We start from the raw sequence: 17,999 nt of genomic DNA on the forward strand, positions 1-17,999 counted from the left end.
TCCCTTAATGGTATTATACCTAAAAATCAATCAGGTTGATACGTGTCACGGTTGACACCAATGACATCTCGTGAATGGACAACTATATTTTGACTACAACTTACGAGCCTCTAATTATGGTATTCAAACGAGCCATATCTCGCATCTAATAAGAAGCTCACGGAGAATATTGAGTGGTCAAGATGGGATCATCTGCCCTCGGTGTAAGAGGGGATTGACTCAAGGAAGATGATGTAGTAAATCACTGGCCAAGGTAGTGAGGATATCGAAAAAGAAGTTCTCTAGTGATCCCCATTACGCATTAGTACTAATTGAATGATTGATTAGGGTTTGACGGTAAACTATACCCTAAGTCATTTCAGGATCTCGCGTGGATGATGGATTAGGTGTATACGATAACCGATGATAGAAAAGGCTTCTTTAGAGAGTTTGAGCGCTACTTGGTATCTTCTAGAACATGAGGTGTAGCTTGGCACCCATGCACTAGAAACTTGACCAATTAATTGGGTTAAATCGATCCTTAGTTAATTAGTTTAAATGTTGATATAGTTAATTCATAAGGTGGGTCAATAATTGATATTGGGCCACTTAAGTTATTAACTAGAATGATACATGAGCTTAGAGGGTCACAGACATAAGATCATAAGGGCATTAGTGAATATATTTTACTTTATGGATTTTTGAAAAAAACATAAGTAAAATATAAATAGGGAACGGGCACTCATTTCAAGCACCCAAACCAGCCAGAATTGAGAGACCCCCTTTCTCCACTCTCATATCTACTTAAGGAAGGAGAGTGTCTTCAAGGAAAGTTGAAGAAATGGAGATCCAAGTGTCAAGTGATTGTGTGGATACTTCTAGAGGCCACGCACATAGCACAATCACAACGAGAGCATGCCACAATGGAAAAAGTTCCCCAAATGGTACATTTGATGTATTGATTTTAACTATCAATTACGGATCGATTTATACACTTCTCATTCATGGAATCATTTTTTCCATGGATGAACCAAGACACCGAACCCAACAGTGCGTGTTGCATGTAGCGCTCTAGCATGCGCGTCCTCGGGAGCCTGCACACCACATAATGCTCTTGGCCTGCATGCCTGGCCTGCCCTATTCCATTGTGCTTGCGTGTTTGCAAGCGCGATCAACAAGTGGGCCTTGGCTTCAAAGATCCGGGTTGGGTGTCACCATCTGTGATGCATATGGTGTCCATTCTATGAACTTAGCCTCCAATATTGAGTTCAAGTATGTGAGCATATCCTCAACAATTAGCATGCATGCCTCTACACAGGAATGCCGGCTTTTTCGGGGCCTCAAACCTAGTGTCACACAGTCAAATCTTGAGCAACGAACAATGCGCGGTTTGAACGCGTACCGACCTCACTGCTTGGACAAGAACACTGAGCAGGCTTTGATTGTGCAGTAGATGTCCTTAGCAATAGCTTTAGAATTCTTGGAGGACAAGGAGAGAGGGTGGGGACACAGTCCCGTACATGAATTGGATTATTACATTATATATCAAAATAGATTATATTGTAGTCATGGCCATCCATTGGGGGAAGAATAGGGGAGATATTGAAGTACCGAGACAAGGCACCACGTGCTTGGGTAGTGGCACTCCTGCGACTTGAGGCACGTAGCCCTATGCACACACTTGCCAGTACTGCCGCTATCTGCACGGCCTCGGGACCTAGTCCCTTAACACACCTGCTAGTCCAACCCCAGCCTTGACTCTCCCCGCACCACCAGCAATTGTGCTGACACCATCGTGCGTGATCCATGGAGGCACCGCCACTCTCGGTGGCCACTGCACGTCCCTGATTAGACGAACATCGCATTAAACACCATAAAGCCCAGCATGCGCGTGGCCTCCCCTAATCCACTACGCTTGTGCATCAACGAGGAAGAGCATCAAAAGGGCATTAGCTTTAGATCAGGCTAGGGTGTCACCACCCAAGATGGGGTGTTGTTCACACAGAAGGACTCGATCCCCTATTATGAGTCCAAATACACGGGCATGTACTCACAATTATCACGCATGCCTCGGTGTAGGACATACTGCCTACTTTGGGGCCTTACACCTAGTGTTAGGCCCCTAACTAGGCGGCATTCCTTGCCCAGAAGCCTGTGTGCTTATTGGGAGGGCGTGTTTGCATTTTAGACTCATGATATTAAAGGACTAAGTCATTATGGGTAGCGATGCCCAAACCTGATCTTTCGAGCCATCGCCCTTGTATTTGGTGATACACTACAGACGGTGCGCGTGCCCATCCATGCCCTAGGTGGGACGGATTAGGTGAAGTCTTGCGCGCGCCAAGCGCTGCACGCCATTGCCAAGCGCCACGTGTGGGCGTCAACCATACCTCAAGCGCCAAGTGCCGCGCGGGAGCAGGAAGTGCTGCGCGCGGGCGCGGGAGCAGGAAGTGCTGCGCGCGGGCGCGGGAGCAGGAAGTGCTGCGCGCGGGCGCGGGAGCAGGAAGTGCTGCGCGCGGGCGTGGGATGCGCAAGCCGGGCGGCATGTCGTGGGTGCAGTGTGCGGAGTTGTGCTGGGTGCCACGCAGCGGCCGCGCGGGCAGCGCGCGCATTGCGTGTGCGGGGCGCGGGGCAGGAAGACATCCCGCCAGGAGACTAAAGCATGTGGCGCATTGAGAGCGCCGAGGTGGCATAGAGGGCGCGAAGCGCTCCCGCGGGTAGTGTTGGGCGCGCAGTGCTCAGCTTGGGGCATCGAATGTGGCGGCGCGGGAGCTGGTGGCGTGTGTGATCATCAAGGCAGCGGTGGCGTTTGTGATCGCCATGCCCCCTGGCACGCGGTCCCCGGCCTGGGGTACAGGTGTAATGGTGGAGCGAGCGTGCGTGCGGAACGGCGGCCTCGAGGCGGAGATGCGACACTACCTCAGCGCAAGCCACCGCGTCTCGTTCGTTTGTATCACCCCTCGTCTTCCCCCACGTAATTGTCCCAACTACGATGTAACCTTTCATGATATTAAGCAATTGCAAAGACTTTCGCTGCAAGAGATCAAGGCTGCTCAGTGTTTTGCTCCGAGCACTGAGGCCGGCACACATCAGATTCGAGCAAGAGACCTAGCTTGGGATTTGACCGTGTGACACCTAGACTGTTGCGAGCAACCTCGCCAAATAAGAAGGAAGAGAAAGAGAGAGAGAGAAAAAAGAAGGGCCGCCCATTTTTTTCTCTCCACGTGGCTCTCTCTCTCCGCCCGATTCTCTCTCCGACCAATTTGGGAGGTTGACCAAGCTTCGGTCAAACCGAGTTTTATGGCGTTTTTTTTCTTATAAATATGTAACCTTTCATTTTTTATGGTGAAGAACTTCTTCTTGAGTTATTTGTCTCTTCTTCTATCATCTTCTATTCTTCCCCAAGTGATCCCCAAGTGAGTGAGGGACTTTTTGTGAGTGATTTCACTTGGCTTAGTGCCAACAAGTGGTATCAGAGCCTGAGCTTAGAAGCACGATCCGAGTTTTCTGTTTGTGAGAATGTCGGAGGGGAATGACGTCGTGGTTCCCAAAGCACCAAGGAATGGGGGGGATTCTTTTCCTTTGGGAAGTTTCCTCATATTGTCCAAGACAAACTATTCCGTCTAGGCAAAGAAGTTGAAAGTTACCTTGGAGGCTTATAGTTTGTGGGATGAAATCGTGAAGGAAGATGTAGCCGTCAAGAAGGACAGGCAGGCACTCATGGTGATTTATGCGGCATTACCGGAGGAGATTCTCGAACAACTTGACGATGAGATCACCGCTAAAGAGACGTGGGAGATTCTTCAAAAGAAGTTCGTGGGCGTTGATCGAGTCAAGAAGTCGAGAATACAGAGCCTGAAGAAGGAGTTTGATCACATCCTCATGGGAGATGAAGAGTCAGTTGGTGACTTTGCTGGAAGATTTTCTAGCATTGTTACTAAGCTAAGAGCCCTTGGAGAGAAGGTTCCGAAGAAGGAAGTTGTTTCCAAGTTGCTTCGTGCGACACCGGAAAGGTTTGACCACCTTACTTCCTCCATGGAGCAGTTTGGCGGCATTGACGACATGTCGCTTGAGGAAGCCATGGGGTCGTTAATGGCTCATGAGGATAAGCTTAAGGAGCGGCGTACTGCTCGTGGTGAGAAAGCTTTATAGACGCAATCGCAGACCAAGACCAAAGAAGAAGGAGAAAGCTCACGTGGTTCCCGTGGAGGTCGTGGCTGCGGACGTGGGCGAGGTCGAGGTCGTGGAAGTGGCGAAGATGGACGTGACGAGGACGACAATGAGAAGCCACGTGATTGGTCAAGAATCAAGTGCTATAACTACAACAAATATGGTCATTATGCTTCGCGATAAAGGAATAAGAAGAAAGAAGAAAAGGCAAACTTGACCAAGACGGAGGTGGAGTCAACTCTCCTAATGGCTGTGACGGAATTACCATCGCTTTCCTATTGCAAGGAAATAGTGGGATTCCAGAGCCAAAAGGGATGTGGTACCTGGACACGGGGGCGACAAGTCACATGACTGGTGACAAGTTGTACTTTCATGATCTTATTGAGAAGCCCGGAGGATTTGTTCGCTTCGGAGATAAGTCCACGGTTGAGATTGAAGGATTTGGATCGGTCGTCCTACTCTGGAACAATGAGAAGACTATGAAGTTGAATAATGTCCTATATGTTCCTAAGCTTGCTGTGAATATTCTCAGCCTTGGGAAACTCGTCGATGAAGGATATGATATTAGACTGGGTTCTCGCCAACTCAGAGTATATGATGAACAAGGGGCTTTATTGCTGCATGTGAAGAAGAACGAGTCAGGGCTTTATCTGCACAAGCTGAATGTTGTATCTCAGTATCTTATGGCAGCAGAGACGTGCTCGAAGATGGTTAAGTGGCATAAGAGGTATGGTCACTTGAATCTCCGTTCCTTGAAAGATTTGGCAGATAAGCAGATGGTACGTGGACTTCCCAAGATCGAGGGATCTTCTTCGGTGTGCCGGGCTTGTGTGGTGGGAAAACAACATCGGCAACCATTTTCCAGCAGCTCTAGTCATAGAGCCAAAGTCCCTTTGGAGCTTGTTCATGCGGATCTTTGTGGTCCTTTCACTCCGAAGACTTTGGGAGGTAGCCATTATTTTATGGTCCTTGTTGACGATTGTACGCGGCTAATGTGGGTGGCGCTATTGAAAACGAAGGCTGAAGCTTTTGAGGCCTTCAAGAAGTTCAAGAATCTGGCCGAGGCAGAGAAAAATATGAAGATAAAATGTCTCAGGACAGATAGAGGCGGCGAGTTCAATTCCATTGAATTTGCCAAGTTCTGTGAGGATAATGGGATCCGTAGACATCTCACGGCTCCTTATTCTCCTCAACAGCATGGAGTTGCCGAGAGGAGAAATCGTATGATTGTCTCCATGATGCACGCCCTATTATTTGAGAAGAATTTGCCCAATGAGTTGTGGGGTGAAGCAGCCAGCACAGCTGTATATATTCTGAATTGTTCTCCCACAAAGAGTTTGCAAGGTTCAACGCCTTATGAAGCTTGGACAGGGTCGAAGCCTAGCATTGATCATCTAAGGATTTTTGGTGCTTAGCCCATGTGAAGATCCTCGGTGGACATTTGAAGAAACTTGATCCGAGGAGCAAGCCTATGGTTTTCATTGGCTATGAGATTGGGTCTAAGGCCTATAAGTTCTATGATCCGGACTGGGGCAAAGTAGAAGTTAGCCGTGATGTTATTTTTGAAGAAGACTGTACATGGAAGTGGTCGAGTGAAGAGTTGAAATCGGCCGGAGCTACATTCTCTATCGATCCGCCTTATGATCTAACACCTCCTCGAGATGATCAGCAAGAAGATAGTACATCTCGCTCTCTTGCTGAGAATGAACCTTCAAATGAGGATGCAATTGACCCTAGCTTGGGTGAAAGGGAGGATGTCACTCCTCTACGACACAGAAGTATTCAGTCCGTTTATGAAGAATTGGACGATGCTGAGCCCAAACTGCACCTTGCATTTGGAGAAGAATCGGCTTCGTTTGATGAGGCCAATGAGGACGAAGTATGGCAAAAGGCGATGTTAGAAGAGCTTGATGCGATCGAGAAGAATGAGACATGGGAATTGGTTCCAAGGCCACCAGGAATTAAACCCATTGGTCTCAAGTGGGTATTCAAAGTGAAGAGGAATATCATGAGAAAGATTATACGGCATAAGGCGAGGCTTGTAGCTAAAGGGTACTCGCAAAAAGCAGGAATCGACTACGAAGAAGTGTTTGCACCCGTTGCTCGAATGGAGACTATTCGGACCTTTATTGCATTGGCAGCGCAAGGAGGTTGGGAGATACACCATATGGACGTGAAGTCGGCTTTTTTGAATGGACTCATCGAAGAAACTATCTACGTGAAGCAGCCAGATGGGTTTGTTCAGCAAGGCAAAGAAGGGCATGTGCTGAAATTGAAGAAGGCACTTTATGGGCTCAAGCAAGCTCCTCGTGCTTGGTATGTGAAGTTAGATTCATGTCTTTCATCACTCGGTTTTCGCAGGAGCTCGGGTGAATATGCTGTATATGTGCGAGAAGCAGAAGGTACAAATCTGCTAGTGGGGGTTTATGTGGATGACCTAATCCTGACCGGAGCGAGGAAGTCTCATAAATTGCATTTCAGGAGAATCAAATGAAGGAGTTATTTGAGATGACAGATTTGGGGCTTTTATTTTCATATTTGGGAATTGAGGTGTCTCAAAGGAAGGACGCAATTGTTTTGAGTCAAAGGGCCTATGCATTGAAGATTCTTGAAGAGAGTGGCATGTTGGAGGCAAATGCTACTCATACCCTGATGGAAGCTAGAGCTGTATTTCGCCAAACCTCGAAGAAAGACGAGGAAGATCCGATGAAGATGATCGACTCCACGGATTATCGAAGTTTGATTGGGAAGGTGAGATACTTGACCCACACTCGTCCTGATTTGCAGTATGCTATTGGGATTATGAGCAGGTACATGGAGAAACCATCTATGAGTCACATGATTGGTGTGAAGAGAATTTTGAGATATATTCGAGGTGCCGTTGACCTCGGGTTATATTACGAGAAGGGTCAAGTGCAGGCGAATTTGATCGGATATAGTGATAGCAATCATGCCGGGGATGGAGATGACCGGCGGAGCACCACTGGTATTATCTTTTTCTTCGGGACTATGGCAATTTCTTGGAGTTCACAAAAACAGCCAGTTGTGACTCTTTCATCATGTGAATCTGAGTATGTTGCTGCTAACAGTGCTGCTACGCAAGGTGTATGGCTATCACATATGATTGGCGCTTTGAAAGGAGAAGCCCCAAAGCCATTTAAGATCCTCGTGGATAACAAATCTGCTATAGCGTTGAGCAAGAATCCTGTTTTCCACAGTCGTTCAAAGCACATCGAGAAGAATGTTGCGGGGACTCAAAGACGCGGGCGAGATTGGCAAGGTTACGGGGGCGAATGTTGCGAGTAACCTCGCCAAATAAGAAGGAAGAGAGAGAGAGAGAAAAAAAAAAAGAAGGGCCGCCCGTTTTTTTCTCTCCACGTGGCTCTCTCTCTCCGCCCGATTCTCTCTCCGACCAATTTGGGAGGTTGACCAAGCTTCGGTCGACCGAGTTTTATGGCATTTTTTTTCTTATAAATATGTAACCTTTCATTTTTTATGGTGAAGAACTTCTTCTTGAGTTATTTGTCTCTTCTTCTATCATCTTCTATTCTTCCCCAAGTGATCCCCAAGTGAGTGAGGGACTTTTTGTGAGTGATTTCACTTGGCTTAGTGCCAACATAGACATACAATTATTTTTTCAAATCTGCTTCAGTGTTTCCAATGTTGTTCTTCTCCATCGTTGTCTTATCTTCCAAACTTAGTTGCTCCACATTTTTGTGATATGATGCAATGCGACGGAGTTTAATGCTCTAGAGCTTACCAAATCTTTCAAACATGCTGGAGCCTAATGCGATGCAAATACCTCAGGTAACTCTCCTGTTCCTCTCTGTACTTGAACAATGACTAAAACTGCCCTAAAATTCGTTTTGAGACTTCGTGTTCTTTACCACTTTCATATCCCTTCAGAAACAAGTGTAAACGAAAGAGGTCGCCCGCCGACTGATGCACAGGGAAGAATACAGTTCAGTTTGGCCATTCCTCGGGATACCTGAAGCCAAAACTTGTCGCCCAGTTCTGTTTTTGATCATTATTCCGGGAGACTTGCTCAAACAGCGCCATATAGCTTCCAACAGCACTCTGTACATGCCAAAGCTGGAAATGAGAAGACAAAACGCAGCCAAGTAGTAAAATTACCCATCCTTTGAACAGTAAATACGATTTTTAGAGGGAGCTTTAACGAATCATTGGCATCTTTCCGCAAACCAGATGACCGTGGGCAACAGACTAAACATCACTAACTGTTCTGTGGCGCGAGAAACTAAAAGAAGAGCCCTTCAAAGAGATGGAAAGGGGTAGCCATTAGCAGAAAAGGTTGAACAGGAGGCTTTTGGATCACGGAATCCCACTATCTCTCTCATCTATTCCTCCCGTTGACCACTCTCTCTCATTTGCTGTATCGGATATTGTCCTTCGGTGTCTCTCTTCATCTCAATGTTCAGAATATCAATATTTCTGAAAGACCACAGTGTGCACAACAAAGAGGGGGGGATGAGTTACATGGGGTACCCACCCAAAAAGACTGCCGGACATGATGACTTTTTATCAACGATCTGTGTTATTCTCTCTCTCTTGCTGTGGCTTATGTACTTCTTTATGCGAGAGAGAGAGAGAGGTGACAAAGAGGCTGTCTCTATTAGGGCGGCACTGAAAACCATGGTGCTTGGTTTCACAGCACATCTTTAAGATTTTGCATATCTACAGTCACGAGGGCCGTGCAGATCTGCCTTGGAGCCGGCGCGCTACTCTGGAAAAGGGCACAGCATAAATTTGTGCCAGTACATCTCACTCCTAAAATCGGTGGCTGTCGCTCCTCAGAAGACCACTGCTCTCCACTTCTACCCGTGGTATAAGTACTCGGCCTCTAGACTGAAACCCTACAGTTTTTTTTTTTTCTCATCTCAGCTTTACCGTTCCTCTACCTTTTTTTGAGTAGCGGTCACGGAAAAAAACTTCTCCAACTACAAGTGATAGGGTCAAAGAGCGAGGCAAAGTAGATTCAGGTTTAAAGCCATAGTGTCATCAGAATCTCTTTCGTCTCTCAGTAAAGCAGCATGACACCGCAAAAGTCAGACAGACCGAGAAAGATAGGATCCACTTGTTGTAGAGGGACATTGTAGACTGAAGATGGTGCTGTAGTGGCAAATTCTGCGGCAATTTCACAAGAAAACTTGCACTTCCAGATTAATGAATACTCAAGAAAAGGTCGCAAGATGGGTAATACTTTCAAAGTCCTCACTACGATCCGTCTCCTCTGCATTCCATGAATCGGGTGATTACAGACAGCATAGAAGATAGATGAGGGAGAACCCATGACGGGGTGAATGAGAGATACAGGGGTGAGATGCTAAATCTCTATAGTTAGGATTAAAACAAGAAGAGAGTTATGGGTTTGAGCCGATCTTGCCTCGTTGGACCGTATTGTTGCTGTTGTCGTCTTCGGTGCCGTCTGCGACAACGGATGACTTGTAGCTGACAGCCATGCAATGCTCGTCGGCGGAGACTATTGCCTTGGCTCGGAAATGGTGCTTGCAGGACTGACAAGTAATTTGTAAAAGCGTTGAATTTATCTGCTTAATAGCATGCTCTCTTAGAAGCTGGGCTTTGTGAAGCTCTGCCTGTGCCTGCTGGCGGATACGCTTAGCGTCGGCGAGTTCCTGTTCAGCGAGCTCCATCTGCCTCGCTGCCTGAGCCCTTGCATCGTCTGCTATGGCAATCTTAAGCTGATATTGGGCCTCCTCTTCGACCCTCCCCGGACCCATTGCAACGCAGGATCCAATAGACAGCTGAAGCTGTGCATCGTGGGCGTCGTTAGACTCCGGGGACGGCGCTGAGTGGGAGACAGGAGAGAGGACGTTGGATGATGTCGACGGAAGGAGTTGGAGTTCGGAGACTGGGGACTTTGGCTGGTCGAGATGGCGCAACAAGAGAGAGGACTGAGAGAGTGGCAAGTGGAGAGAAGATGCCCATCCGGCGGTGTGAAACTTGGTCTCGCTAGAAGGACTGGGACTGGAAGCGGTGCGAGAGAGGCTCGCTGGTTGCGAGGCCTGTAAGTCCTTACGTGCTCGGTTAGCATGGCAAGCGTCTTGGTGCTCGATGAAACTCTCCACGCTGTTGACTTGTGAATATCAGTGGGTGACAAAATTTTACGAAAATCGAAGAAGGGTTTTATTAAACGGATAATTAAGACAAAAGATGGACAGGATTCTGAAAGTTGTCTACCCTACGTGTTAAATGAATTTGAAAAGTCAGCCATGGTTCACGGCTTCTTCGTAACGCAACAGTTAAACATGCGAGAGGGGGCGGTGAAAAAGAGCAACACCAGTATACTTGGAGAAAACTAAGATGAAATGATCTATGTTGTCGTAGAAAGACTTGGGTTAAAGGAAGGGAAAGAGAAAAAATTATGGGTCGAAGGTGGACGCGATGCATCATTAAAGAAAATACAAAGTAAGAGGGATCGAAAATGCGGAACGAACCGGGAGAAGACGCGGCCACAATCGCATGAATGTCCTCGGGTACCGCAGGTCTTGAGGTGAGCCTTATAATCAGACTGAACGGCGTAGGCCTTGGAGCATTTGCCACAAACCCATTGTTTATGGTTGGAGTGCTTCCGCCGGTAATGCTTCTTGATGCCGACAAGATCACCAAGGGCGTGGCAGGGGTCATGGTGAAGACAACTGGGCTCAGGGCAAACGAATACCCTCTTCTTCGCTTCTTGCGTCTCTCTCTTGAGCAACTTCCACGGTACTTTGTGCCGCCGCCGGTGCATTTGTAAGTTCTGATCTCTCTGGAAGCCTTGCCCACATATCTCACACACGTATCTATCCGATTCCAGCAATGTCTTCGGGGACAAAGACACCACCTCCGCATCAGGGTCTACAAATATCACCATCATGATGTATTAAGTCAAGTTCAAAGATAATATTGCTTCCTAGGGCGTCATCACTATACCTGGGGTTCCTGCCGGTCTACGTTTCCGCTTGCTGCCGGCTGGCCCGCCGTTGATGGAGTTGTTTGATGCGCTGTCCAGGCAATCGAATGGCTGAGATTGCGTGGAAGAGGTCATAGCGAGGGTACCTGTGGTGTTGAAAGATGAGGCCATTGATGGTGCCGGAGCGAAAGCCAGAACGTTCGAGAGTAGTGATTCTCTCAATCCAGGGGTCATCATAGAACCGCTCGTATATGTCTGAGCTCCATTCTTTGTCGATGGCCTGATGAAACGAGATGTTAGAAGATTGAGAGGGAGATTATGAGAGAACAGACGGACTTCGCTCACCTTGAATGATCTTCGTCCTGATCTTCATATAGTAGAGGACCCAGATAAAGGAGGGAGGATGCAACTTTCTTCGAGCCTCGGGCGAGCAACTTTCTTGGTGATTTTCTCGGAAGGACTTTTATGTCGATTTGGAGGACTTTCTGCCTGAGAAGTGTAAATATAAATAGTAAATCATCTCATCAATGATAATTACGGTATCATTCCCTTCCAAGTGATCGTAGAAAGGGGGAGTGGTGAAAGATGGAGAAGACCGTCTGACCCAATCGCTACTCGAAACTTGAGCCACGTAGATGAGCTAGTGGGACAGGAAGAAAAGAAATCCGCACAAAGAAACAAGAGTCGCCATTATTTTGTCACTCCCTTGGGTAAATTGCATTCATTAATTCGACCCAGACCGTCTCCCAGTAACACGTGAGCTCTATCCCCCAGTCTCTCTCTCTCTCTCTCTCTCTCTCTCTCTTTCTCTCACAACAGCACGCCCGTGGTTTGCCCTTGTAATGGAATACCTTAGGTCCTTACGTACTCTCTGCAGTGGGGACAAAAGAAAATAAATTACTTCTTCATTCGGGTATCACAACGAAACGTATCCAAATGAGTTTTGTGATCATCCCACATGCGACTTGGCGGCTCTCTCTATTGGATTCCAGTAATAGAACTCAATGATACTCCGTCTAATCTATGTAACCAAACAAAAAGGAGTATCAAAACCTATTAGATACCGAATCTCTGTAACAACGGGTTTGCTCACAATAGCGCGGTCAGACTTCTCCCTGGACTGAGCTTAGTAGGAACCGCAAGAAGAGCCATCGTGCAAGCTAGTCGATCTCATCAGTCCGGCCTCCCTCTGTGAGCCGCCAGCAGCCTCTTTGACGCGCATCTTTGTGGGGGAAAAGTGGGCGATCTATTTCAAATCTTTCACTGCGTCTGAGTTATTCTTAGCGTTTATGACCCGCCACGGAGTAATCCATAATAGTAAGACGAATAGGAAAGGCGACTTAAGTGCGCAGTTGATAAAGCTGTGAGAGGAATAAAACTTTGTGAGTATATTTTATTTGAAAAATTAAGATAATCACTAGGAGACGAATCTCGTTTACTGGGATTTAAGAAATTAAATATTGATTCGATTCTATAGCCCTGGGGTTAAGCTGAAAGTCGGAGAAGGGAATCCCAAGGCATGCGTCATCCCAGGGGGGATGTTTGTTGGTATGAATGATGCCAAAAACATTCATCAAAACGCTGTTTTTTCTCCTGTTTTTTCTCACCATGTTTTGGACATTCTATCTCGCGTGCTTTTCATTGCATATGCTGGTAATGTCTCTCAGGACTCTACTAAGTGAAGAGGCATCTAACCAGTGATACGAGAACAAGTTCCGGATTAGTGTAGGCGGGTATCCAGAGTTTCACCGTTTGGATTAATCTTTAAGGATGACCACAGCTAAGACTCGATTATCAGAGGGTTTTTAATGTTTCGGATGTCTTTTGTTGACTTCGTCGACTTCATTCATTAGATTAATTCCCCCTTCACTCTTTATATATTCATTCCTAGGAAACTGAAATTTGAAAAAACAAGAGAAGCGCCAAGATTTTCTAGCGATGAGCAAGTGAGCAAACTAGAATAGGTCTCTCACAGCGTTGGCACGTGGCATCTTGTTTTATCTAGGCTTTTGGATAACGTTTAAATGCTCCGTAAAACTGTACCATTGTGGGGCATACCGGGTCTCCTTTTCCCAAAGCAAACCACGATAAGCAATGCCTACTGTTTACCGATTAAATGAATCCTGACACGACGTTTATCCGCTGGATAGAACAACTCGCTCATCCCACCTTTACAAATATTTGTTGCCGTACTCGGAAGGGTAGATCCAAGTAATTTAAACACAGTAATGAAAGTATTTACTGAATTTTATGGAGCAACGAAGTACTTTTCCTTGTTCTCCCTGTGCAAGTTAGCTGTGGTAATTAACAAGAGTGCTAGTTGTCTTCAAACTTCGGTAGTTTGGAAGGTTTTGCAAATCACAAATGGTTCCATCTTTTCTTTACACGTTTCACTCAGCGGATGAAAGAGGTTGGTAGAGGATGGAGATGTCGGACACGGAAGGGCCCAGCTTCCTTCTTCGTGGAGGAAGAACAAATATATGTGAAGAAGGGAACTTGGAGTTTAACGGAAAATGGAAGAGGGGACCCTACCTTTTGGGCAGGAGCCACATCGATCTTTGCTACATTAGATGCCGTCGTTCTACAGAAGAGCCATCTTCACCAAAATCCTCCTATTTTCTATCTTTCACAGTGGAAATACGTCATTTCAATAATATTTATAATAATAATAATAATAATAATAATAATAATAATAATAATAATAACAACACGTCCCATGCCATGAGCATCGATGTCTGACGAGATCTGAGGATGGAGAGTATGCTTGAATTGCGACAAGGATCGAAGAAAATAATATACGAAGGGTATACCGTAGTCAAAACTCAAAAGCCTTCATCTTCATCGTCCATTCATGTCTGTTTTCTCCCGAGGAGAATACAAAAACTCGTAATTACCACTTGGGAAGAATTTATCGAGAAGACGTGTGCCGTTGAAAAAAGAGAAATTAATCTTGACGATGAACTATAAGCAGTGACAACCCATGATTTCTGGTATAATTTTATGCTAAATTATGAGGTTGTCAGCGGTCTACTGTGTGAGAGGTCAGACGTATAACTCTGCGGCGACTAAGACGGTTCACGAGGGGGGCCTCCCGCAGGAAATGAGAGATGAATATTGCAAATCAAGCCACAGCTAGGAGAGTTAGGATTCCGAGAGAAACTCAATCTCTACGTACTCATGCAGGCCCCGGATAAGAGCCTCTGTGGCAGTAGAAGGGTGATCTGTCGCGCAGATGCCCCTCGCGCACTAGAAAAGAGACGCCGAAAGTCGTTGCCCCCGGGGCAAATGGTTCAGCTAGAAGCCAACCGAGATGGCCCCCCGTCTTCTTAGTTCCCAAAAGCATGTATACAGCCTCTGGAAATGTCAGCTAAAGATTCCGTTGTCTGTAATCTTCATTCAAAGCGCGGCCATTAACCAGTTTAAGAGCCCGTCTGAGTGAGTTATTGTGTGTGTGAGAGAGAAAGAAAGAAATAATGCAACATTTATATGTATATATATATTTATAGAGAGAGATACATAGATAGATAGATAGATAAATAGATAGATAGATAGAGAGAGAGACAGAGGGAGAGAGAGAGACAGAGAGAGAGAGAGATAGAGACAGAGACAGAGACAGAGATCAACTAAGAGGCAGAGAGAGACAGCAGATAAGGGTAGGGAGACAGAGAACAATAGTGAGAGTCTGACAGTGAGCAACATGAAGGGAGAACGCAACAGAGAGAAAAACAGAGATGAAGAGAGAGAGATAGCAATACAGAGTGAGTGAGAGGGAGAGAACAATAGAGAGAAGATGAACACAGAAAGAGTGAGCAATGGAGAGAGCGAAGGAAGAAGACAGAGAGGGAGAAATAGAGACAGAAATAGAGCAGCAAAGAGAGAGGGCAATGGAGACAGTGGGAGAGAAGAACACAGAGAGAGAGAGAGCAATAGAGAGGAAAACAGCGAGAAAGAGAGAGAGCAATGGAGAGGAATGGAGAGAGAGAGCAATGGAGAGTTTGAGACATGACCACAGAGAGAGAAGACAATAGAAAGAGAGAGGAACACATAGAGAGGGAGAGAGAGCAAAAAAATAACAGACATATTCAGAGAGGAGCACACAGCGACCGAACAAGAGAGAGAGGGAAAGGCACCGAAAGAAAGAGAAAACAAAGAGAGAGAAATAAAGAAGGAGATAGAGAAAAAAAGAGAAAGAGAGAGAGAGAGGGGGGGGGATAGATAGAACAATAGAAAGAGAGAGAGGGAGAGAGAGAAACGGAGATACAGAGAACGATAAAGAGAGGATAAGAAAAAGGAGACAGAAAGAAAGAGAACAAAGACACACAGAGAGAGAGAGAGAGAGAGAGAGAGAGAGAGAGAGAGAGAGAGAGAGAGAGAGAGAGAGAGAGAGAGAGAGAAACCCAGATGAAAGAGGACAACAGAGAGAGAGAGAAACCCAAACGAAAGAGGCAAACAGAGAGAGAGAGAGGAACACAGGAGAGAGAGAGAACAGAGAGAAAAGAGTGAGAGAGAAAAATTGAGAAAATAAGAAAGAGGAACACAGAAAGAAAGCGAACTGAGAGAGGAAAAGAGAGGAACCCAGAAGAAAGATAACAACATAGAGAGGGAGAGAGGAGCACAGAACAAAAAGAGAAAAACAGAGAGAGAGAGAGAGAGAGAAACACAGAAAGAACGAGAGCACCGGAGAGAGAGGGACACAGAAAGAAAGAGAACCACGGAGAGATAGAGAGAACAATAGAAAGAATTAGAAAGAGGAACACAGAAAGGAAGAGAACAACCGAGAGAGCGGCAGAAAGAAAGAGAACAACAGAGAGAGAGGGAGGGAGGGGAGAAGAGGAACTCAGAAAGAATGGAACACACAGAGAGCGAGAGAGAGATGAACACAGAAAGAAAGAGAGAGAGAGACGTAAAACGGGGAGTAAAACAAAAAGGCGTTCGACGGTGGCGGCCACGGGATGTGGAGGAGAAAGTGCGGCGACAGTAAGACCTGTTTTGACTCTGGCTGCGCACTGTTAGGGGTCAAAAGACTGGATTTTTTTGTCTCCTTCAACTTTTCTCTTGTCTTCTTTATCTTTCTGCCACCCTCCCCCTCCCCCTTCGCTGCCTGCAAAGCCACCAAGGTTTTCACGCCCGAACAGTAAAAAGCAGGGAACAACAGAGCAGAGCGAGGACGGTAGACTAGAGTGGGCGAGAGCTCTCTTCTCGCACGTGTTGGATCATCTCAGACACCCCCGGTTTGTAAACCCTTGCTGGTTCTCCACTAGCGAGGTGGTGGTGCAGTCGCATAAAAAATAAAATTATCTAGGAACTTATCCAAATTTAATATGATTTTGAATGGATTGAACTTCTACGTGTCGCCCGGACTGCAGTGAACGTCGTAAATGCGCTTGCGTCATACTTACCTGATTTGTGTCTTGTCCTGCCTTCTGGATGGGGACAAAAAGCCGGCAGGTCTTCAGATGGACCCCGGAACACGTAGTGGGCTTTGTTCTGTAATCCAGCTGTCGTTCCAGGCCCAAGTTGAGAAAACCTTTGGTTGGCCTCCCCCGCCCACCATGTCGGCGCTTATCACGGTCGTCCAGCTCTCTCTCTCTCTCTGTGTTTGTGTCTGTCTGTCTCTCTCATTCCCTCTCTCTATGTATCTATCAGTGTCTCTCTATATGTCTATCTCTTACTCTTTCAGTATCTTTTGTCTGTCTGCATGTCTCTCTCTCTCTCTCTCTCTTACACAATCTTTCTCTATCTTTATGTCTGTCTGCATGTATGTCTCTCTCTCTCTTGCACAATCTTCCTCTATCTTTATGTCTGTCTGCATATATGTCTCCCTCTCTCTTGCAAAATCTTTCACTATCTTATGTCTGTGCATGTATGTCTCTCTCTCTTACACAATCTTTCTCTATCTTTATTTCTGTCTGCATGTATGTCTCTTTCTCTTACTCAATCTTTCTCTATCTTTATGTCTGTCTGCATGTATGTCTCTTTCTCTTACTCAATCTTTCTCTATCTTTGTCTGCCTGCATGTATGTCTCTCTCTTTCTCTCTCTTTCTCTATCTTTATGTCTGCATGAATGTATATCTCTCGCACACACTCATTCTCCATCTTTATGTCTTTCTGCCTGTATGCCTCTTTCTCTTGCACACACTCTCTCTATCTATATGTCTGTCTGCCTGTATGCCTCTCTCTGTCTATCGCACTGTTCTCTATCTTTATGTCTGTCTGACTTTATGTGTCTCTCTTTCCCTCATACTGTTTCTCTATTTTATGTCTGTCTGCCTGTATGTCTCTCTTTCTCTCATATTGTCTCTATTTTTATGTATGTCTGCCTGTATTTCTCATATTGTCTCTATTCTTACACACACGCTCTCTATCTTTATGTCTGTCTGACTGTATGTCTCTCTCTCTCACTCATTCTCTATCTTTATCTGTATGCCTGTATGTTTCTCTCTCTATCTCTCACACTCTTTCTCTATCTTTATGTCTGTCTGCCTCTATGCCTCTCTCTTTCCCTCATACTGTTTCTCTATTTTATGTCTGTCTGCCTGTATGTCTCTCTTTCTCTCATATTGTCTCTATTTTTATGTATGTCTGCCTGTATTTCTCTCCCTATATCGCGTACTCTTTCTCTATCTTTATGTCTGTCTGTCTGTATACCTCTCTCTTTCTCTGTATGCCTCTCTCTTTCTCTCATACTGTTTCTCTATCTTTATGTATGTCTGCCTGTATTTCTCTCCCTATATCTCGTACTCTTTCTCTATCTTTATGTTTGTCAGCCTGTATGCATCTTCTCTTTCTCTCATACTGTTTCTCTATCTTTATGTATGTCTGCTTGTATTTCTCTCCCTATATCTCGTACTCTTTCTCTATCTTTGTGTAAGGCTGCCTGTATTCCTCTCCCTATATCTCACACTCTTTCTCTATCTT

At 45.8% G+C, this 17,999-nt stretch overlaps 1 protein-coding gene across 2 annotated transcripts; it reads right to left on the bottom strand.

The window, feature by feature from the left end:
- Nucleotides 1-9,364: 9,364 nt before the first annotated feature.
- SGR5 (C2H2-like zinc finger protein) lies at nucleotides 9,365-12,321 on the bottom strand. Of its 2 annotated transcripts, none has more exons than XM_078588643.1 (5): nucleotides 12,174-12,321; nucleotides 11,426-11,569; nucleotides 11,101-11,360; nucleotides 10,626-11,025; nucleotides 9,365-10,257 (listed from the first exon to the last, which is right to left on the bottom strand). In XM_078588643.1, exons 1-5 carry the CDS (start codon nucleotides 12,230-12,232, stop codon nucleotides 9,531-9,533), a joined length of 1,590 nt encoding a protein of 529 aa, XP_078444769.1. In that variant the 5' UTR covers nucleotides 12,233-12,321; the 3' UTR covers nucleotides 9,365-9,530. The 2 variants fall into 2 exon arrangements, with proteins under 2 accessions (XP_078444769.1, XP_078444770.1); XM_078588644.1 differs by lacking the exon at nucleotides 12,174-12,321 and adding an exon at nucleotides 11,685-11,912.
- Nucleotides 12,322-17,999: the final 5,678 nt, after the last annotated feature.

This window comes from Wolffia australiana, chromosome 16, assembly GCF_029677425.1.
Source record: "Wolffia australiana isolate 7733 chromosome 16, ASM2967742v1".
In the NCBI taxonomy this organism is placed as follows: domain Eukaryota; kingdom Viridiplantae; phylum Streptophyta; class Magnoliopsida; order Alismatales; family Araceae; genus Wolffia; species Wolffia australiana.

Bases quoted from the DNA above. Each gene is read 5' to 3' on its own strand.
- SGR5 (XM_078588643.1), bottom strand. From the start codon at position 12,232: ATGGCTCTTCTTGCGGTTCCTACTAAGCTCAGTCCAGGGAGAAGTCTG. The intron at 11,361-11,425 runs GTGAGCGAAGTC...TCGTTTCATCAG, and splicing joins CAGGACGAAGATCATTCAAG to GCCATCGACAAAGAATGGAG. The intron at 10,258-10,625 runs GTTCGTTCCGCA...ACAAGTCAACAG, and splicing joins TGTGGCCGCGTCTTCTCCCG to CGTGGAGAGTTTCATCGAGC.